Here is a 19,234-nt window from a genome sequence, read left to right on the forward strand (position 1 = left end):
TTAAGAGCAAGCAGTGTGGCCAGGTAGATACAGACATGCGCTCTGTTGTGCACAGATTTATGGAGACAAACCAGCAACTGAACACATGTTTTCAGTTCTGTGCTGTGAATAACAGCTGTGTTTACTTGGGACAGTATATAAGCAACTATACTAACACTCCTCAGAGTCCAAACCTAAAGCACCATGTCATTTGCAGTGTTATATTATAGTATATAGTTGGACCACACATAGCTTATGTATTCAGACAACTCTTGATCACCATAGGTTACTTTGAGACCTAAGCCAAGAAAACATATTCCATTCCAGGAACAATATTTTCAAGTGGAAAACTGATCATAAAGAGTGGAACTATTGATCTTAAAGGGACAGTTCACACTAAAATGAACATTCTGCCATCATGCCTTTCCAAACATGTGTGACTTACTTTCTTTTGTGGAAGATAAAAGAAGATATTTTCAGAAATGCATCACTGATGGACAAAAACTGAGATATTTCATGGTCCGCAGAAGAAAGTAAGGTTTGCAAAGACAAGAGGGGGAATAAATTATTATCTTTTATTATTATTATCCCTTGATAAGGTCAGCATACCCAGAACATTCTCACAATCACTATGTAACACACTAACAATTACCAAGGACACACTAGCAACTGGATAGGAACACATTAAAAGCCACTTAGATCATCTAAGCAACTTCATAGTAACACTGCGTACCTGCTGAAGGCACTACAGAACAATCTCGAGGAATCAATCCATCTAAACCCTGCAATTTCACAGTCTAGACAAACAAACAGCACTGAGTTTTGTGACTTCATGCTGTGACTCAGTTTCTGTCATCGCTCATACACCTGTGAGGATCACAGCCCATGCACGTTGATGAAAGGGGATTAAATGTTTCAGCCAGGGAGAAACTAGTCATCAGAGGAGTTTATCAGTGTTTGTGACTCACATCAGTTCTCCTTCCAGTGACGTACTAGTGAACTGCATACTGCACAGTGTACACGTGTGATTTCAATCCAATTCTGTATAAAAATGATATAATTTCACAATGCCAAAAAAAAAAGAGAGAGATAATGTATTATCACTTAGCATGGGACAGGCATGTGATGTCCCCGTCCTTAAAAGTGGAAACAAAAATGTTGAGGTCTGAATACCAGTGTACACTAGCAAGTGTTAACATATCTCGACACACTGAAGAACTGAGCACTGATGTTTCAACACCTGCTCGTTTTGAAACAGGTCACATCAAACACAAAGTGAATCCTGATTAAGCATCACAGGTTACCAAACTTGCCCTTTAAGAGTCTGATTAATAATAATACTCATACTAATTCACATAAAAGTTGTTTCTATTATTATTTAATGGAGCTGAGCTAACATGAACTAACAGTGAACAAAGATGCAAAAATACTATAATGTGTAATGCTCATTGATGGTTAATGTTAGGCAGTGTTGCCAAGTCCATGGCTTTCCCGCGGAATTGGGTGTTGAATGTAGGAATGACACCGAGTGGTTGGACTAGGTATTGCAGTCCAAATTCAAAATATTGGAGAGGGGTTTTTTCACTTGGCCCCTCCTCCTCAGACTTGACACACATACAGGTTGCCACTTTTTATTTTGCCAGTTTCCATGACTGAAATGAAATATCGTGTTTCGCATAAACTGACAACCTGGGGTGCCGAGATACAATTGGGTAAACTGACAGCGGGTGGGCTTCACAAACCAAAACAAAGATTGACATTCCGGCCCTGAACGCACATTTTCAAAGCAGAATAACTGACTGTAGCATTGTTTTTCAGATAAACTAAGATGTTAGCTTAGTATGTTTCTTAAATAGCTGCAAACATATTATGGTATTTTTATACTTTAGTAGAGTCAAAAACATACATACAGCACCTTTAACACAGTTTCCGTGAGTTGAAGCGACCTTAATAACTGATATTTAGCCCCTAAAATGCACATTTTACCAGGAGATCCCAGCCCAAAACTATTTTATCGAACGCAATTTTTATTGGGGGACCCCCTCGAAACACAATTGGGCTAGTTTTGAAAAACATTTGGGAGGATTTTGGCTAAATCAAAGTTAGGTAACGCGTTAACTAATGGGATCTTATTGATAATTGTTACACAAGTACACCATAGAGGAGGAGAGAAAAAAAAAGATCACCAAAATAAGGTGAAGTGCACTTTTGTAGGATGTCTATGTTCTTTCTATTCAACCTGATGATTACCTACACCTTTAAACTATGTAAACAATTCTTCATATTCTTGCATCTCAATGAAATACTTCTGAAATTAATGTTGGGGGAGACTTGAGAGGAATTAGAAACAGTGTGCACTTACTCGCCCTATGCCCTATTGGACATAAACACTTGAGCTCAGCAATTGCTCTTTACACTGTTTCTGTTTCCCTACTTATTGGAAAATCCCCATGACACTCGTAACAACTTCAAATGTGCTACTAATGAAGGAAAAAATGAGTGCGCAAACACTCAAAAGAAATGTGGGTTCAAGTTCGACCAGGATTGTTCTGCTGTCCCATCACAATTACTTCATGTCCTCGTTTTATTCTTTACAACAGAACTGTAAAACAATAGGGTTCCACTTATTAAAACGGTACCAACGTCTCGTCTCATTTCTTTATAAACACCCCAATAAAAAAAGAAACTTTTCAGATCTTTGCTCACAATAGTTTGTCAGCCATGCAGTTTTTGTTCTCCTTTTTTGTGCAATTCCACTCCTTTTCTGGCATGCGTCTTCCTCCTCCATTCCAACATTCCTGACCCTTGTTCTACCCAGTAATCACATGCAGCCTGTGAAAGCAGAGCGCTACGAGACCGAATCTTCCATTTCAGTCTAGTCTGAGAACAGGAACTTAAAACATAACCACTGGCATCCCCACCGAAAGAGATTCTGTAGACAAATGGAGACACTCACACATTTTAATGAACTTTGAGCAAGCAGATTTTAAATTGAACATAACTTCACATTGCTGGTCCAGTCAGTTCTCACCTCCCTACTAAGAACATGACATAGCCAGGCTTTAAAAAGCAATAAAACAAGGCAGGAATGCTTTACGGCTATTTATTCCTCATACTGTGGAAGAGTTTTTTTTATTTCTTTTTATTATTTTTTTTAACCCCCAACATTATTTTTATCTGTTTTTCCTTTTTTTTTAAACCTTAACTAGGTCTAGAATGCTTGTCTCTAGACCTGGCTCTTTCTAGTTTCTTTTTTAAATATAGTTTTCCATGTTTTCAGTTTTTTTTTTTTTTTATGTTTACTTTTTCCTCTCTGTGAAGATTGGTTGGGTCCCCCTGTAAAACAGAGACATCATATGACCTCGCAGTTCTCCAGCACAACGAACATTTGACGAGAGCAGAGAAAAACACGTCTGTAGACACACTACCTTGGCCTAGACGCTCGGCACGCCAGAAGAGTTGGTCACGGTCTTCTGAGCGGCTTCTTTAGCCTGGTGAGCCTGGAGTACGGCCACCGCCTCATCGACCTGTCAGACAGTCGGCAAACCATCAAAACACATCCACAAAACCTCTTCAAATGCTGACAGAAAGCAGCGATCAGTGCCACGTCCAACCTTGGAGCGCAGAGACTCTGGAGACTCCAGCATGTGGAGGAGCTCCGAGTTGTCGATTTCCAGCAGCATACCGGTGATCTTGCCAGCCAGACTGGGATGCATGTTCTGGATAAGTGGAAAGAGACGCTCACCTGTGAGAGGAAAATGAACCATTGAGTGGTGGAAAGTAGGGTTTTCGCGATGCCATAAATATGTCTTACAACCAGCATAAGGGATGTCATTTTTCAATTATTCCCATGATCGATCATCTTTTAAATTAACGATCAATTAGTTCACCCAACAATTTAAATTCTTCCGGTTCCCAATGGTCAGCAGAAGTGAGAGAAGAAGTGTTTATTACATTTGAACACATGGATTCACTACAGGGGGCTTTTACTCACCCCCCAGAGCCATGTGAGGGACATTTTATTATAGATGTGCACACTTTATTTCACGTCTTCTGAACAGTTGACAACAAACACCTGCTTTCTCCCATTGAAAAGCTTGGAAGAGCAAGGACAATTTTTTATATAACTTTGACTGGATTATTTTGAAAGAGGAAAGTCACATACAACTAGGATGCTTCGAGCGTGAGTAGAAGATGGACGAGTTTTCATTCTTGGGTGAACTAACCCTTTAACCTTAATGATGCAAACTGCTTCTATTGCAGTAACACACAGTCACCCGCATGACAGGATGTTCAAATGCTTCTCAAACACAGCTTCCTCAGCCGAATGAATGGGGTTTTTAGTCTAAATAAAAGGCTAGCAGTAAGATTGTAAAATGAAGAGATGTGATTACAATCATTTGATAAAATGAAGAGAGCGCGCAGTAGTTACGTTTGGCATCATTTCACTTTGTTGGCTCGTTCATATCCTGTGACGGAAACTGCTTAATGCGCCTTTTTAAAAGTTTTTCGTTGTTTCACGGTCCTCATTGTCGTATTTTAAAAAACATTCACAATGTTGATAATTGCCATTATCACCGTTTAAAATATAAACGATCCCAAACGTAACTACGGCATGTGGGGCATGTTTTTATTCTAATGCATTTTTTTTGAGTATGGATCACATTAAAAGTAAATGAGTGAATTAATTGCGCAGAAGATCCAGCTCCGTCACCGCACTCACAGACGCTTGCACTTGTTTTGTGCATGAGCCACACGCACCCAAAAATGTAATTGCTTATAGTGACCATCGATAGCTTTAATCGATTACATCTCTTATAGACAATTAATCGATTGTTGATTAACCGTTGACTTTCCTAATCACAACTGTGGAACGGAGTTGCATTCGTCACTGAAAAGATGGATCTATAATCTAACCATTACACTTGTTTCAGAAGCAGTCAAATGAGTAGCGTACAAACTAAGAGAACACATCAATGTACAGATATTATAATGTTGAACTGCTAATTTTCTAACTCTTTTTAGTCCTTCTCTCCTAATAAACTGCATCGTGAACAAAGATGCCCAACATCTCACTGCAAAATGAACTGAAGCATCGCTAAACACTCCACGACGAGTGCATACATGTTCAAATGAACGCTTTGAATTGTGTACTGAAACACATACAACATTACATAAGGTAATATTGCATTGATGATTCTTCTGTAAGAAAGGTATTTAAGACCTTTAGAATCATGATACTGCCCTAGTAATGTATACCATGAAACCTAGTGGAAGGAACACCCAATCAAAAGCAGGAAATCTTTACCCAGCATCTGCTTCTGTTCCTGGGGCAGAGCAGCGGCGAGCATGGAGGCCGTCAGCGGTTCCTGTCCTTGCACATGCACAGCAGGCTGTAAACCAGAGTGGATGAGTACAGTAAACTCTGAAGCACATGGTTCAGGGCTGATAGGATAAAGGTGGAGCGGAGTCTTACCTGCTGCATGGTCACCTGAGGCTGTGTGTTCATGTGCTGCTGGGGGCTGCGGACACTGGGGGTGTATTTGTACTGTGGTACGCCTCGCACTGGAGGAGCAGAAGCCGCAGCCGCAGCCGCTGTGGGCCGTGGACCCATGGTCTGAGCAGCTGAGACAGAGAAACACCTCTGATATTAATAAACATCTGTTTCATGCAATGTTGCACACACATGCCAGGTAATTGTTCTTCCCCTCATTAGTCATATCCTGATCTCTGCAACAATCTCTGAAATTATTTAGCCCTCATTAGGAATTCAACAATTGCAAAAGCTTTTTGCATTCTGGGAACTGTTCAGACCCGTCATCTGAAGTTATTACTTACATTGTTTTTCCCCAACTAAAAACATATTGTTTATGATCAATAACTTCTTTAATGCGTGAATGGGAAACAAAAGTTTTCTTTTTGTTACTGTGTTATCAGCCAGTTATTACTACATCAACCTCTTTTTGTAAAATCAAGGACTGTTAACTGTTATCTCCAGAATAACCACCGATGCAACACCAATGCACGAATTACCAGTAACAAAATCAATTACATTTAATTAAGTACTTGTAACTCACAACTTCTCAAAAACAATGCAAACTCATTGTTTTAAAACTGCACGTTAAAAATAATTTGTGAAAATATATGAAACCTACATATTTGTTTCTAACAAAAAAAAATCTATGTAACTAAACAAAACGTTCACTTTAACTGCATAAACTTTCAGATTAAAAAATATTAAATAAAACAAATATATAACTCAAACTTTACTACATGACATCTATAAAGCCTCCTTTGATTCAAATCAACCTGAATAAATGTGTATCTTTTATAGACATGGCTCGCAATGTTTGGCTCCTGCACTAAAAGCTGTAACTTAGATCTTGTCTATATCTCTTCCCAGACTAAAACAGACCCAAATTTATCCTTTAAAGGAGCCAACAGCTACTGCAGCCAAGAGAGTAAGAGGTCAAATGTTTTCTGCCTGTGTGATTTTAATGAAACTGAAACGCTTCTTTATTAGCACCTCTGAACCAGAGTCTTAAAAGGGAAACGAAATGCATGTTCAAAGTATGTCACAAAACCAGAAGAGCTCATGGTGATGTGGTGCATGTAAAGGCTGTCAGTACTCACCAACACGCTGCGTGGACATCATCCGGGGGACCTGAGACGCAGGACGCATGGTGCTGAAGCTCTGAGGTCTGGGGGCAGATGGGCGCATCGTGCCTGGCATGTTCTGGAAGTCTGTAGGGAAGGTTCAATGTCTTTATTGGTCTGAATCAGTGACATTCGATTCATTTAATAAAGCAGGTTTCTGGGATAGAAAGTTGCTTTACGCTGAGGCCGGACGCCCTGTGTGGTCCAGCGGGGACTGGGTCTGAGCTGGGTGAGCTGACTGGCAGGGTAATACGCAGCTCTGTTCTGGGCCTGTGATGCAAGACAATCATTAGTGGGAAAACAAAGGAGTGATGTTAATCTAAGCAACATGACGACCAACCCACCTGTGGAATGGCAGCCATGAAGTATCCTGATGGAGGTGCAGGCTGGTAGGGGTTGATCACGGGGTTTGGCACTGCGCGGACACTGGCCATCCTCTGCATGTACTGGTTGGTGAGATGGGCCTGCCGTTCCTCTTTGCGCTGAGCAAGAGCCACATACAGAGGCTTAGTGGCCACAATACGGCCGTTCATCTCAGTCACGGCTTTAGTGGCTTCCTCAGGGGAAGAGAAACAGACAAACCCGAAGCCTTTACTGCGACCGCCGTCCATCATGACCTGTGACAGAAGAAGGGGAAGATGCTCAGTTTTGTCCGAAATCAACATGAAATGGCATTTGCAAAAGTATTACATCAAAGGACACATCTAATTTCTCTTGAAGGTAGAAGCTGGGCATTTTTATATCAGAATGGAGCCAGGTTACAGACTTTAGAAAGGCTGCATTACCAGAACTATTACCTTCAACAACGCTAAAGGGCTCACTGGGCCTAGGTGACCTCATCTGAAAAAGGTGGAGGAAGTTAAAGGTGCAGTATTTAACCTGAAATGAGTACTGCAGTCCAAATTCAAAATGTTGTAGCGAGTAGTTTCTCCCGACTCGATGCTCACATGGTTTGCCATATTGAGGACGCACAACAGGAATGAGCGCGGATGAGTTTATTTAGCCATACTTTAATATTCCTCTGCTAATAGAGCTTTTCAGATGGATGCCGAGGATTTTCAGGAGGGGTGGGATCTGTGATTTCTGATCCAGTTCGTTTACTTGCTTCTCTGGCTGCGACACACTAAGTTTTCTGTTTTCAACACGGGGAGTTGAAATGCTATTGGGTTAACTGGCAGTGGGCGGAGTCACACAGACCAAAACAAAAACAGAAATTACGACATGGATATAATGAATGCAGATGAATAATTTTAACTTTTTTTTGAGAAACAAGTATACTTAGCATGTTTCCTAAACATGTGCAAACATACTGTAGTATTTTTATGCATTAGAAGAGTCAAAACATATTACCTGAAGCGCCTATAAATATAACTAAAAGACAATTAAGTAGCATGCATCGATAAAGTTTATACAATTAGACCAATAAAGTGAATTGACGTTGTGAATTGAAGTTGTGTAACTTTCAATCTTTTAGAAACATCTAGAATGTATATAAATAGCTTGGTGAATGAAGACTGATTCAGCACTGTACCTTGGCACTGGTGATTGTACCGAAGGGAGAGAACTCTTTACGAAGATGCTCATCATCGATGCCATCGTCCAAGTTCTTCACGTAGAGATTGACACCCTGTACAGACCGCAAACGGCTGTGAAGAACTGAACACGTATAACAAACTCCACCTAAATGTATTAAATAATATTAGATCCAAATGCAGTTACACAATCTGACTCGGGTCCATAAATGATAAACAAAAACATTTGTACATAGCCCTTCTATCCCCAGTTCCCACTGTACAGGAACATGGGGCCCATGGGCTACAAATTCACTGTTGCAGCCATTTTGGCCAGTGCCGTCCACTGAGGAGGAAACACCGAATTTGACAAGGCTGCAGAGGTCAGAGTTCACCCTCACTGACCTGGTAGCGAGTCATGCGGTCCTGCTTCATCTGTTCAAATTTGCGCTTGAGCTCAGTTTGCCGCTCCACTTTCTTCTGAGCACGACCCACATAGATGAGCTTCCCGTTGAGTTCTTTGCCGTTCATTTCATCCACAGCCTGCAAGAAAAGGCTGTGAAATCTGACTTCAGGAAGTCAGTTGTGCTTATTTGACTACATTATGTAAAACTGACCCTTTGGGCGTCTTCGTGCCTCTCAAAACTCACGAATCCAAATCCTCTGGACTTTCCATTTTCATCAGTCATGACACGGATGCTCATAGCCGTACCTTATCAAACGATGTACAAGTCAATAGATATAATATATAAAATAATAATATCCTCTAATAATATCCTCTAAACCGCAGTACTACACAGAACTTACCATATTTGCTGAAGACGTCCTTGAGTTTGTCATCATCCATATCTTCCCCGAAGTTTTTGATGTAGACATTGGTAAATTCTTTGGCTCTTGCGCCGAGCTCAGCCTCCCTCTCCTTGCGAGATTTGAAGCGCCCTACAAACCTGACAGAAATTAGGAGCGTTTTATAGGAGGATCTAGTAGACCTCAAAGAACTCATTTCATGAGGCTGGGTGATGTAGCTTACATTTTATCAAGACATTTAAGGATTTTTCAACAATATACCATTTTTTTTTTTTGTTATTAGTCATCAAAACAACCAAAGCCAAATGTTTCTTTCCACAGTTTATTACTCAAGTAACAAGGAAGAATTACTTAAATTACTTAAGCAATTTTGTCTACTATATATACTAACATTGGGTAAGTTTAAGGTAAAATATCAACAGTTTTTGTTTAGGTAAGATTTTTGAACAGTTTATTTACGGAACAGTTCACCCCAAAATGAAAATGTCTGAAAACACTCAGACAGTTTTGTGTAATTTTTAAATTTTCGTTGAACAATTCCTTTAAATTTTTAATTATAATATTTCATAAAAAATGTCACTTAGTCGAACCCTTCCACACACTTTAATTCCAAATCAAGTCTGTTAGTCAATCGAGCCACTCTCCAAGTTAGTTTGCAAGCTCTTTCAGCGATTTCCTTCAACTGAAAATCTCACTTACACTTTTCTGTCATTCAGCAACATGCCGTTCATTTTCTCAATGGCTCTTTCGGCGGCCTCCTGCGTCTCAAAGTGCACAAAACCGTAGCCCTTTGAGCCATTCTCGTCACAAACCACCTTGAGAAAGGATATCAGGCGTAAAATCATGCACCCACTGACGGACAGAAGCACTCGTGCACTAAAAAACCCAAAATTCAATCATCAAATCACTGCAAAGCACACTCAAAAGTGTGAATGTGTCTTACCTTGCAGGACAGGATGTTGCCAAAGGCAGAGAAGGTGTCATAAAGTGCTTTATTATCAATAGACTTATCCAGGTTCTTGATGAAGATGTTTCCAACGCCGCTCTTCCTCAGCGAGGGGTCGCGTTGAGACCACATGATGCGGACAGGTCTACCCTTGATCACGTCAAAGTTCATCGTGTCTAGAGCGCGTTCAGCTGGAAGCAAAACACTTATGAGTCCACTAAAAAACGATTAGCCTTCAAGGAAAGACACTTCTAGCAAAACCAATGGTTTCTGGTTTCATGCACTTCTTAGTTTTAATATTTCTGCATGTTTTGCATCCACTTCTTTAGGACTAGTGGAAAGAAACCATCCAAAACACATAAAAATCTATTTGTGTCTTTATTTCTTTATATTTTACTGCCATATCAGCAGCAATTGGTATAGTCATGAAAAAGCCAAAAGTGTGATTCAAATATTTAAATACATTGTTTAATAATTTCCATCTTCAAGACAATCAATATACAGAAATATATATTTAAACCTAAAATAACAATGGGAATTATAACAAATAAACTGAATGTATGATACTGTATTATACAAATCTAAAATTATTAATTTTTCTTTCAAATGGTTTAATCTGTTTTCGCACCAGAAGTTTTCTTGAAGGTTAATGTCTTTTTGAAAGGTTTATAATGTTTTTTTATTCTATATTATATTTAATTTTCTGATTTATGGAGTGATAAAAAGTACAAAAAGAAAAAAAAAAACCTGTGAAACTCCAAACTGATGAAAAATTAATCACACTTTTGTTCTGATATTGATACAGATAAGCTCAGAGTTGATGAGACAACTCATTTGCAATATTTAAAAACATTCGTCTTCATGTGTACTGTGATGAATCGACTGGAGAGGTACATGGTCAAATCTATGAATTAATATTTTCATCTGGGATGTCTTGCCTAAAAAGTTTACAACAGATGATCTTGAAATTGAATGAAAATGAATTGCATGTCCAAAAAAAAAGTATTTTTTAAATCATAAAATTGCTCATAAATCAACCAGTCCAAGGATAAAAGGGATGCATTTATTAGTCATTTCTTAGCCCATACGTTGATCTTTGATTGCATTTTTGCCCAAACCAGTTTTTATTTCTAAACCTGTGCTGTGCAACCACCCAAACCTATACGACAGTTAAAGGGTTAGTTCACCCAAAAATGAAAATTATGTCATTATTAACTCAACCCTCATGTCGTTTCAAACCCGTGAGACCTCCGTTTATCTTCTGAACACAGTTTAAGATATTTTAGATTTAGTCAGAGAGCTTTCTGTCCCTCCACTGAAACCATGTCCAGAAACTAATAAAAACATAATCAAAGTAGTCCATGTGACATCAGAGGGTCAGTTAGAACTCGTTTAAGAATTGAAAATACATTTTGGTCCAAAAATAGCAAAAACTATGACTTTATTCAGCATTGTCTTCTCTTCTGTGTCTGTTGTGAGTAGAGATGTTCCGATACCCTTCTTCTCTTCCCGATACTGATTCCGATACCTGGGCTCAGTGTATCGGCCGATACCGAGTACTGATCCGATACCTGGGTGTGTATCTGTATACAGCTGTATATACTACTAGCCCTGTGTAAATTGCTAGAATTATTTTATGGTGTGCTTCAGACTTATCCCTTGATAAAACATGAACAAATACATGGTGAACTGTATTCATTACAGTATTTTTATTATCTGACATGAATTTGACAATATATATTATTTATTTTCAGAGGTGTCAAGTAACGAAGTACAAATACTTCGTTACTGTACTTAAGTAGAAATTTGGGGTATCTATACTTTACTTGAGTGATTATTTTTCAGCCGACTTTTTACTTCTACTCCTTACATTTTCAGGCAAGTATCTGTACTTTCTACTCCTTACATTTTAAAAATAGCTTCGTTACTGCTATTTAATTTTCGGCTTGTTTTCATTCCGGCTTGTCATCATTAAAAAAAAAAAAAAACCTATCCAGATAAATCGCGCCAATCCGGATGGAGTGAATTTGATTGTGGTTGAATGAGAAGTATACACATATACCATTCCTACACCCTATTGGTCTGTACGCGATCCATCGCACCTGCACGTGACACAAATCACATCACAGTCCAGCCAGGACATAGACAGTTTTGGGTTCGTTTATCAAAAAATATATTTCTTAAAAGTAGGGTTGGGTATGGAACCGGTATCCGATCGCCTCAGAGTCAGTCGGCTTAAATTTCACATGAAACCAGCGTCAGACCGGTCTCCTCCCGTCTTTCAGCGCGCTCTTCAATCCACAGACCGCGAACGGAGCAGCGCATGCGCACTTAAACAAACAGAGGACACAAGGTATGTGTTTATCGATAGATTGTTAGAATATCTGTGCAGTTCTTTGTCATAAATACAGTTTACAAAAGGTCACGAGGTAGCAGTCGGTTTCTCATCTGTAAATTTTTCGCTCATCACACCACAGCCGTTTCCTCCAGCGAAAATCTAGCTCTTAACACATATGAACGAACACATCCTTTAATTACACTTACTTTAATATACTTAATTTAATCATACGTACTTTATACATACACTACTGTGCAAAAGTCTTAGACACGTTAGTATTTTCACTTAAAAGAATGGTTTTCGGACAGTTATTTATATATTTTGTTGTAGTTTGTCAGTATAAAATATCAGTTTACATTTCCAAACATTCATTTTGCCGTTGTCAGACTGCTTGTGCATTCAAAATCGCACTAGATTATTATTAAAATTAATGGCAAATTGATATTTCCTACTGACACACTACAGCAAAAGATATAAATAACTGGCTTAAAACCCTTTTTGTGGAGAAAATACTAATTTTTCCATAAGACTTTTGCACAGTACTGTATTTTAAAAACGACATTGTTGCTACTTTATGGAGAATGACCATACAGTAATTCACAGAACTGATTTAAGACAGTGACAGACAGCACTCATCTTAACTAAATATCAGAGTGAGTGGCAGAGATACAGTAGAAACATTATGTGTGGTTTTGTATTAAATAATGACCCAGATTGTGAAATACATTTATTAGCCTTAGATTAAGGGAAGCACAACTTGCACAACAAGCTATGGATTTATTTTAAATATTTGTAATGTTCTTTAAAGTTATCCATAGTTTTTTTGTGGTTCTTTTTTTTAAAGTATCGGTTCAGGCACCGTTTAGGAGCCGATACCGTTTTAAAAGTATTGAAAAGGCACTGGACCCTATTTAAAAGTTATTATTTCTCACTGGCTCATTTACCAAATGAGTGCTTTTTCTTCGTCCTCCACAAATTAAGCTACTGTAGGTAGTTCGGTAGCGAGACGTTTTAATAAATTAGCGTTTTCGATTGACGATGTGATTGACAATGTTGTGATAAGTAAGCTATACCAACTTTGTAACTCGTTCCCCCCCGAACACTGGACATAGCAGACGTATGTACCAAATACAAGAAGCTATCAATCAAGAAAGTATCAGGATTATGATTTCTTTTTCAGTTTTAGTTTTTGATTAATCACAAGTTATTGATGACAAGCCTCTGAAGTTTGACTTTTTGCACCATAACAATACTTATTGGCAACTAGTCATCATATCTCTAGTCCTTTAATGTGTTTGCATTGTACTAAAGTGCGTTCATTTTAAATGGGCATATATGCGGCTGATGAAGACCTGAAGGTCGAAACGTTGCTTGATTAAATTCCTCTGGAGCAGTAGTTTTCAGTGTTCAGACTTCACTTCTTTATTTGCAGAGATGTATAGTAACGAAGTAGAACTACTTCACTACTGTACTTAAGTACTAAAAGGCGGTATCTGTACTTTACTAGAGTATTATTTTTTTTCTCCTACTTCCACTTTTACTTCAGTACATATTTTCGCTGAGTTTAATACTTTTACTCCGATATTTTTTTTATGTGCTGCATCGTTACTCGTTACAATTATAAAAATGTTACGAATCATTCCATTACAAACCACTGCCAGAACTGTAGATGGCAGGTTTGATGAAGCTGGCACATCATTGAGCGAATCAAGCGATTAAGAAGACTGTGCATGCTGACTGAACTGCTGTGAAGAGAGAAATGAACACCGAGCCGAGCCAGATAATGACTCGTTCACGAGTCAAGAACCGGTTTCATCGGTTCTCGGATGACCAGTAACGTTAGTTCTTTCTGACAGTTCGATTCAATAAACCAGTTGAAGAAAACAGGTAACCGATTCTTTTGCGCTCGATGCAATGGCGTCCTTTTCGTTGACTGCACCTGGGCTCATAACACTAGCACAGAATCAGTTCAGAATCAATCACCAAAAGAATCAGTTCGGTTCAGATGCTCTGTGTGTCGGTCTGCTTCACGCTAAATCACACATGCGCAGTATCATCAGCTCCTCGGTTCACGAATCGGACGCGTCTGACAGAAACGGTTCTTGACTCGTGAACGAGTCATTATCTGGCTCGGCTCGGTGTTCATCTTCAGTTCTCTCTTCACAGCAGTTCAGTCAGTGTACTGTTTGAGTAAATGAATTACTCCGGGATATTGGTTTGTTTGAACTCAGAGGGAGTGTCAGACACATTAAACAAGTTAACAGCTTAATTCATCTGTGGATTAATGCGTATTGGAGACGCGAACCGTTTAAAACGATTCAGTTCGATTTGGTGAACTGTTTCAAAAAGATCCGGTTACATCGAATGATTCGTTCGCGAACCGGATATCACAAACTGTCTTACAACAGACTAATGTATTTTCGATGCTTCAAAAAATTCTAAATGACCCTCATATGTCTTACGGGTTTGAAACAACATGAGGGTAAGTTATTAATGACATAATTTTGCAAATTGGGCTAACTAACCCTAGTAACCGTTTTTTGTTTACAAGAAGTTACAGTCAAAGGAATTGTGATTGTCCGTTAGGTTAATCATTTGAAATCGGCTGAAACAGGAAGCCTAGTGCATCCCAAATTTTTCAGCATGAACATTTTAATATAACATTATAGTCATTATGGCCTATGGCCTTTAGAAAAATGTTTTTTGAGGCGGTGGGGTAGTGCACAATAGGCCCCTGTGGTGCGGCCTAAGTTTTGTTCTTAATGGCATTTTTTTCCCCTTACATTACTTTTACTTTTATACTTTAAGTAGTTTTTTAAACCAGTACTTTTACACTTTTACTTGAGTAAAAAGCTTGAGTTGATACTTCAACTTCTACAAAAGTCTTTTTAAACCCTAGTATCTATACTTCTACTTGAGTAATGAATGCCAGTACTTTTGACACCACTGTTTATTTTCTTAAGCAAAAAAGAACTTCAAATGCAGCCAAAAATCTAACACCGCAAACTAAAAAAGGTATTTTAGTTTTACAATATAACTGTATAAAAAACTGCAACAAATAAGTCTAGGAATATAAAAAATATTCTATATTAATCAGAAAATCTCTTTACAACAAAAACAAGTAAAAAACAAGCAACCATCTAGGCATAATTATTATTATTAATAGAGAAGTATTATTATTACTACATAGAGACAGCTAAATCTACTGTAGGCTACAACAGTAGCTTAATATATTGTCAATTTACTCGCCATGAAGATCTTTGAGTGTCAGTGTTTATGATATGACAGTTTTCTCAAATGAAACCGTAAATTCTCATGAAGTGACGGTTTATGCGTTCGTATCCTCACATATAGTGACACACGGCAAAGACTACAAAACAGCGAGCTCCCGCGTCACCCACAGAGATGAAGAATTTGCAGGAGTAATTTTGCAGTTTAATATTCACAGACACAGATATATTCGGCTACAGTCTGTAGCCCTGCGCTTAGACTAAAGGCGCGGTAACACTAGACTTTAAACATGCTAAATTATTTCGGACGCCCCTGCGAATATGGGCAGGAGCAAGATAAAACGGTCTCTCCTCAATTATCACAACATGGATTAATATGTGCTTGTACTGTGTCTTTTGCGACGGCGTCGAAAGCGTCTTATTATATTGTACTCTCTGTATCTCTCTCTATATAAATGTATACACCCTAAGCAATAAAAAATTCTAAAACGTCCTCATTCAAATGTATCATCTGTTCCTGTTTCCTGTTGACACTACAAACCATGCAGCTTCTTTTTTTATTTAATTTTTTATAATCTTTTAAATATGTATTATATAAAATAGGACGCTGTGCTACAGCTAAAGTTATACAGCGCTTCCTTCATTCTTGAATTTCTGTACAGAGAGGTCACGCAGTGACGTATCGATCTTCAACTGTTCCACATCTTCACGTGATGCGAATTCGCAGGTCAGAGTTCACCAAACTTGAACTTTGGAACGCAACGAAATGCAAAATTTTTCGCATAAGCTTGCGTTTCCGGTCTGATGCATTTGCATGCGTATGAATGGAAGTCAATGGAGAGAAAAGTGCAGTGTGACTGCCCCATAACACGGAAGCGAATGAACGCTGCTGCGGGGACCGAATATACTCGGGAGTCGGCAACTTACAGCTTACTTCATTTCTTCTTCGCTGCAATAAACAGGGGTTGCTTGTGGCAACACAGCACAACTTCCTGTGTTTGGAATGCATTCTGAGCAGCGAAGAAGAACCGTGCAGCGGTTAGGCAAAGATAGCGGTCATAACTAGGTCTTGAAAATGGTATCGGATCGGTATATGGGTTCATGTACTCGCCGATGCCAGAATTTGTTGTGGTATCGGTGATATTTCTGATAGTAGTATCATAATCAGAACAACTCTAGTTGTGAGCACGTTCACTGCAGTGTAGTGATATCCGGTTCGCAAACGAATCATTCGATGCAACCGGATCTTTTTGAAACAGTTCACCAAATCGAACTGAATTGTTTTAAATGGTTCGCGTCTCCAATACGCTTTAATCCACAAATGACTTAAGCTGTAAACTTTTTTAATGTGGCTGACACTCACTCTGAGTTCAAACAAACCAGTATCCCGGAGTAATTCATGTACTCAAACAGTACACTGACTGAACTGCTGTGAAGAGAGAACTGAAGATGAAAACCGAGCCGAGCCAGATAACGAACAAAAGATTGACTCATTCTTGAGTTAAGAACCGTTTCTGTCGGACCCGTATGACTCGAGAACCGAGGAGCTGATGATACTGCGCATGTGTGATTCAGCGTGAAGCAGACCGACACGCAGAGCGTCTGAACTGAACTGATTCTTTTGGTGATTGATTCTGAACTGATTCTGTGCTAATGTTATGAGCGCGGGTTAATCGAAGGCTAGAAAAAAGGGCAATCATTGCAAATGACGCCATTACGTCGAGCGCAAGATAACCGGTGAACCGTTTTCTTCAACCGGTTTATTGAATCGAACTGTCCAAAAGAACTACTGGTGATCCGAACAACGATGCAACCGGTTCTTGACTCGTGAACGAGTCAATCTATTGTTCGTTATCTGGCTCAGCTCGGTGTTCATCTTCAGTTCTCTCTTCACAGCAGTTCAGTCAGTGTACTGTTTGAGTACATGAATTACTCCGGGATATTGGTTTGTTTAAACTCAGAGGGAGTGTCAGCCACATTAAAAAAGTTAACATCGAATGATTTGTTCGTGAACCGGATATCACAAACTGCTTTGTTTTGAAATCTCACAACAGACCCGGAAGAAGACAATGCTCAAGAAAGTCGTAGTTTTTGCTATTTTTGGACCAAAATGTATTTTTGATGCTTCAAAATATTCTAAGTGACCCTCTGATGTCACATGGACTACTTGAAGATGTTTTTATTTCCTTTCTGGACATGCACAGTATACCGTTCACACGGTTTCAATGGACGGACAGAAAGCTCTCAGACTAAATGTGTTCCGAAGATAAACGGAGGTCTTACGGGATTGGAACGACATGAGGGGTGAGTTATTAATGACACACACACACACACACATTTTTTTTTTTTGTGAACTATCCCTTTAATGAGACACAACTGAATCCAAAAAGATGAAGGAATAAGAAATCTGTGATCGCACACTGATCACGTCTGACCCAAATATGAGAGTTTGCACGTGACACTTCCTCCAATGAATTTTAATCTATTGAAACCGCATGATCGATCAAGGAAGGCGCTTCCCTGACATACTTGAACAGGGGGTTTATCAGTACTGCGCACCCTCCGCGCCCCCCACGCCCTAAACATGACAGGCGCGCAAGTCACTGCGGTCACGCAACAGCATGCGCCATGCACGCAGCTCTTTATGGTTCACAACAAAACGCAGACGCTCGTGCAGCATGTGTCTGAGATGCAGAAGCACGCAACCTACACTCTACATGTATTTCTCAATCAGAGTCAGAGCATCACTTCGCCTGCGCTCACCGTCCGCGGGCTGCTGGAAGTTGACGTAGGCATATCCGAGCGACCTGCGCGTGATCATGTCCCTGCACACCCGGATGGAGAGGATGGCACCGGCCGGGCTAAACTTCTCGTAGAGCATGGCTTCAGTCACGTCCTGGTGCAGGTCTCCCACATACAGCGAGGCCATCGGGTAACTGGGCGCGCTGGGGTTCATCTTCTCCTCGGCTCGCAGATCTTCACGTGTTATACAGTTAGCTGTCAGGCTAACACACACAGGCCAATTTTTTTAAACTGCCAACCGTCAACTAAAAGACTCCGCGCTTCGTTTAAAATGAAAAATAATTAGGGTAACTGAAATTTTAAAACACGTAACACTTAAAATCCAAAACTACGAATCGATCAAATCGCCAGGCCTTCGCGAGCTCACAGACTAACGTTATTTTTTTCAGGATTGTTGAGATGTTTCAAGGCCTCCTGATTCCACTTCACCGATTTTTATTTTAAAAAGAAAAAAAAAGGATTTTTTGGAATTTTTAAAAGTTTTTAATTTTTTTTGTATTTTTTTGTATTTTTTATATAACGTGTGCCGAGACGAGCTCCGGAGCACACGCGCACTCACACAGCACTGACAGCTGGGCTTCGGGAGAGAAGGGGCGGGGCGAGACTCACTTATATACCCACAGGGACGTCATCCACAGTGCACGCGCACGTACAGAGACGCAATTTGATGCGGCTGGCTCTGGCGGTGTACTTGGGTTGTGACTTGAAGGGATACAGCAAAAACCGGAAGCTAACAACAAATGTAATTTTCTGTCTCTTAGATTGTATTTTTTTTTAACGTCTACACCTACCCCAACCCTAAACATACCCCTTCCAACAATGTAAAAATGTAAAGGAATGTGTAAAGTCAAATTTATGAAAGAAATTTAACAATATGGCACTACATTGCATAATATTACTACAAAAAAGGAATAAAAAAAGAAGCTAAAACACTTAAGAAGCACTGTCACTTTATTTTAAGTTT

At 39.4% G+C, this 19,234-nt stretch overlaps 1 protein-coding gene and 1 non-coding gene across 5 annotated transcripts; both read right to left on the reverse strand.

The window, feature by feature from the left end:
• Positions 1 to 1,596: 1,596 nt before the first annotated feature.
• LOC113068275 (polyadenylate-binding protein 1) lies at positions 1,597 to 18,860 on the reverse strand. Of its 4 annotated transcripts, XM_026240947.1 has the most exons (16): positions 18,232 to 18,424; positions 9,898 to 10,091; positions 9,654 to 9,769; positions 8,955 to 9,094; positions 8,765 to 8,859; positions 8,553 to 8,690; positions 8,168 to 8,263; positions 6,981 to 7,253; positions 6,816 to 6,906; positions 6,613 to 6,723; positions 5,456 to 5,604; positions 5,288 to 5,372; positions 3,594 to 3,724; positions 3,408 to 3,506; positions 3,283 to 3,315; positions 1,597 to 2,911 (listed from the first exon to the last, which is right to left on the reverse strand). In XM_026240947.1, the coding sequence occupies exons 1-14, from the start codon at positions 18,422 to 18,424 to the stop codon at positions 3,414 to 3,416; spliced, it is 1,905 nt and encodes a 634-aa protein (XP_026096732.1). In that variant the 3' UTR covers positions 1,597 to 2,911; positions 3,283 to 3,315; positions 3,408 to 3,413. The 4 variants fall into 4 exon arrangements, with proteins under 4 accessions (XP_026096732.1, XP_026096731.1, XP_026096733.1 ...); XM_026240946.1 differs by lacking the exon at positions 1,597 to 2,911 and having other exon boundaries at positions 2,927 to 3,315; XM_026240948.1 differs by lacking the exons at positions 1,597 to 2,911; positions 18,232 to 18,424 and adding an exon at positions 18,179 to 18,198 and having other exon boundaries at positions 2,927 to 3,315.
• LOC113068462 (small nucleolar RNA SNORA5) lies at positions 8,393 to 8,527 on the reverse strand. The gene has a single exon (XR_003279543.1). It is a non-coding gene; the product is annotated as a small nucleolar RNA SNORA5 (small nucleolar RNA).
• Positions 18,861 to 19,234: the final 374 nt, after the last annotated feature.

The sequence above is a fragment of the Carassius auratus genome, linkage group LG44F, assembly GCF_003368295.1.
Source record: "Carassius auratus strain Wakin linkage group LG44F, ASM336829v1, whole genome shotgun sequence".
In the NCBI taxonomy this organism is placed as follows: Eukaryota; Metazoa; Chordata; class Actinopteri; order Cypriniformes; family Cyprinidae; genus Carassius; species Carassius auratus.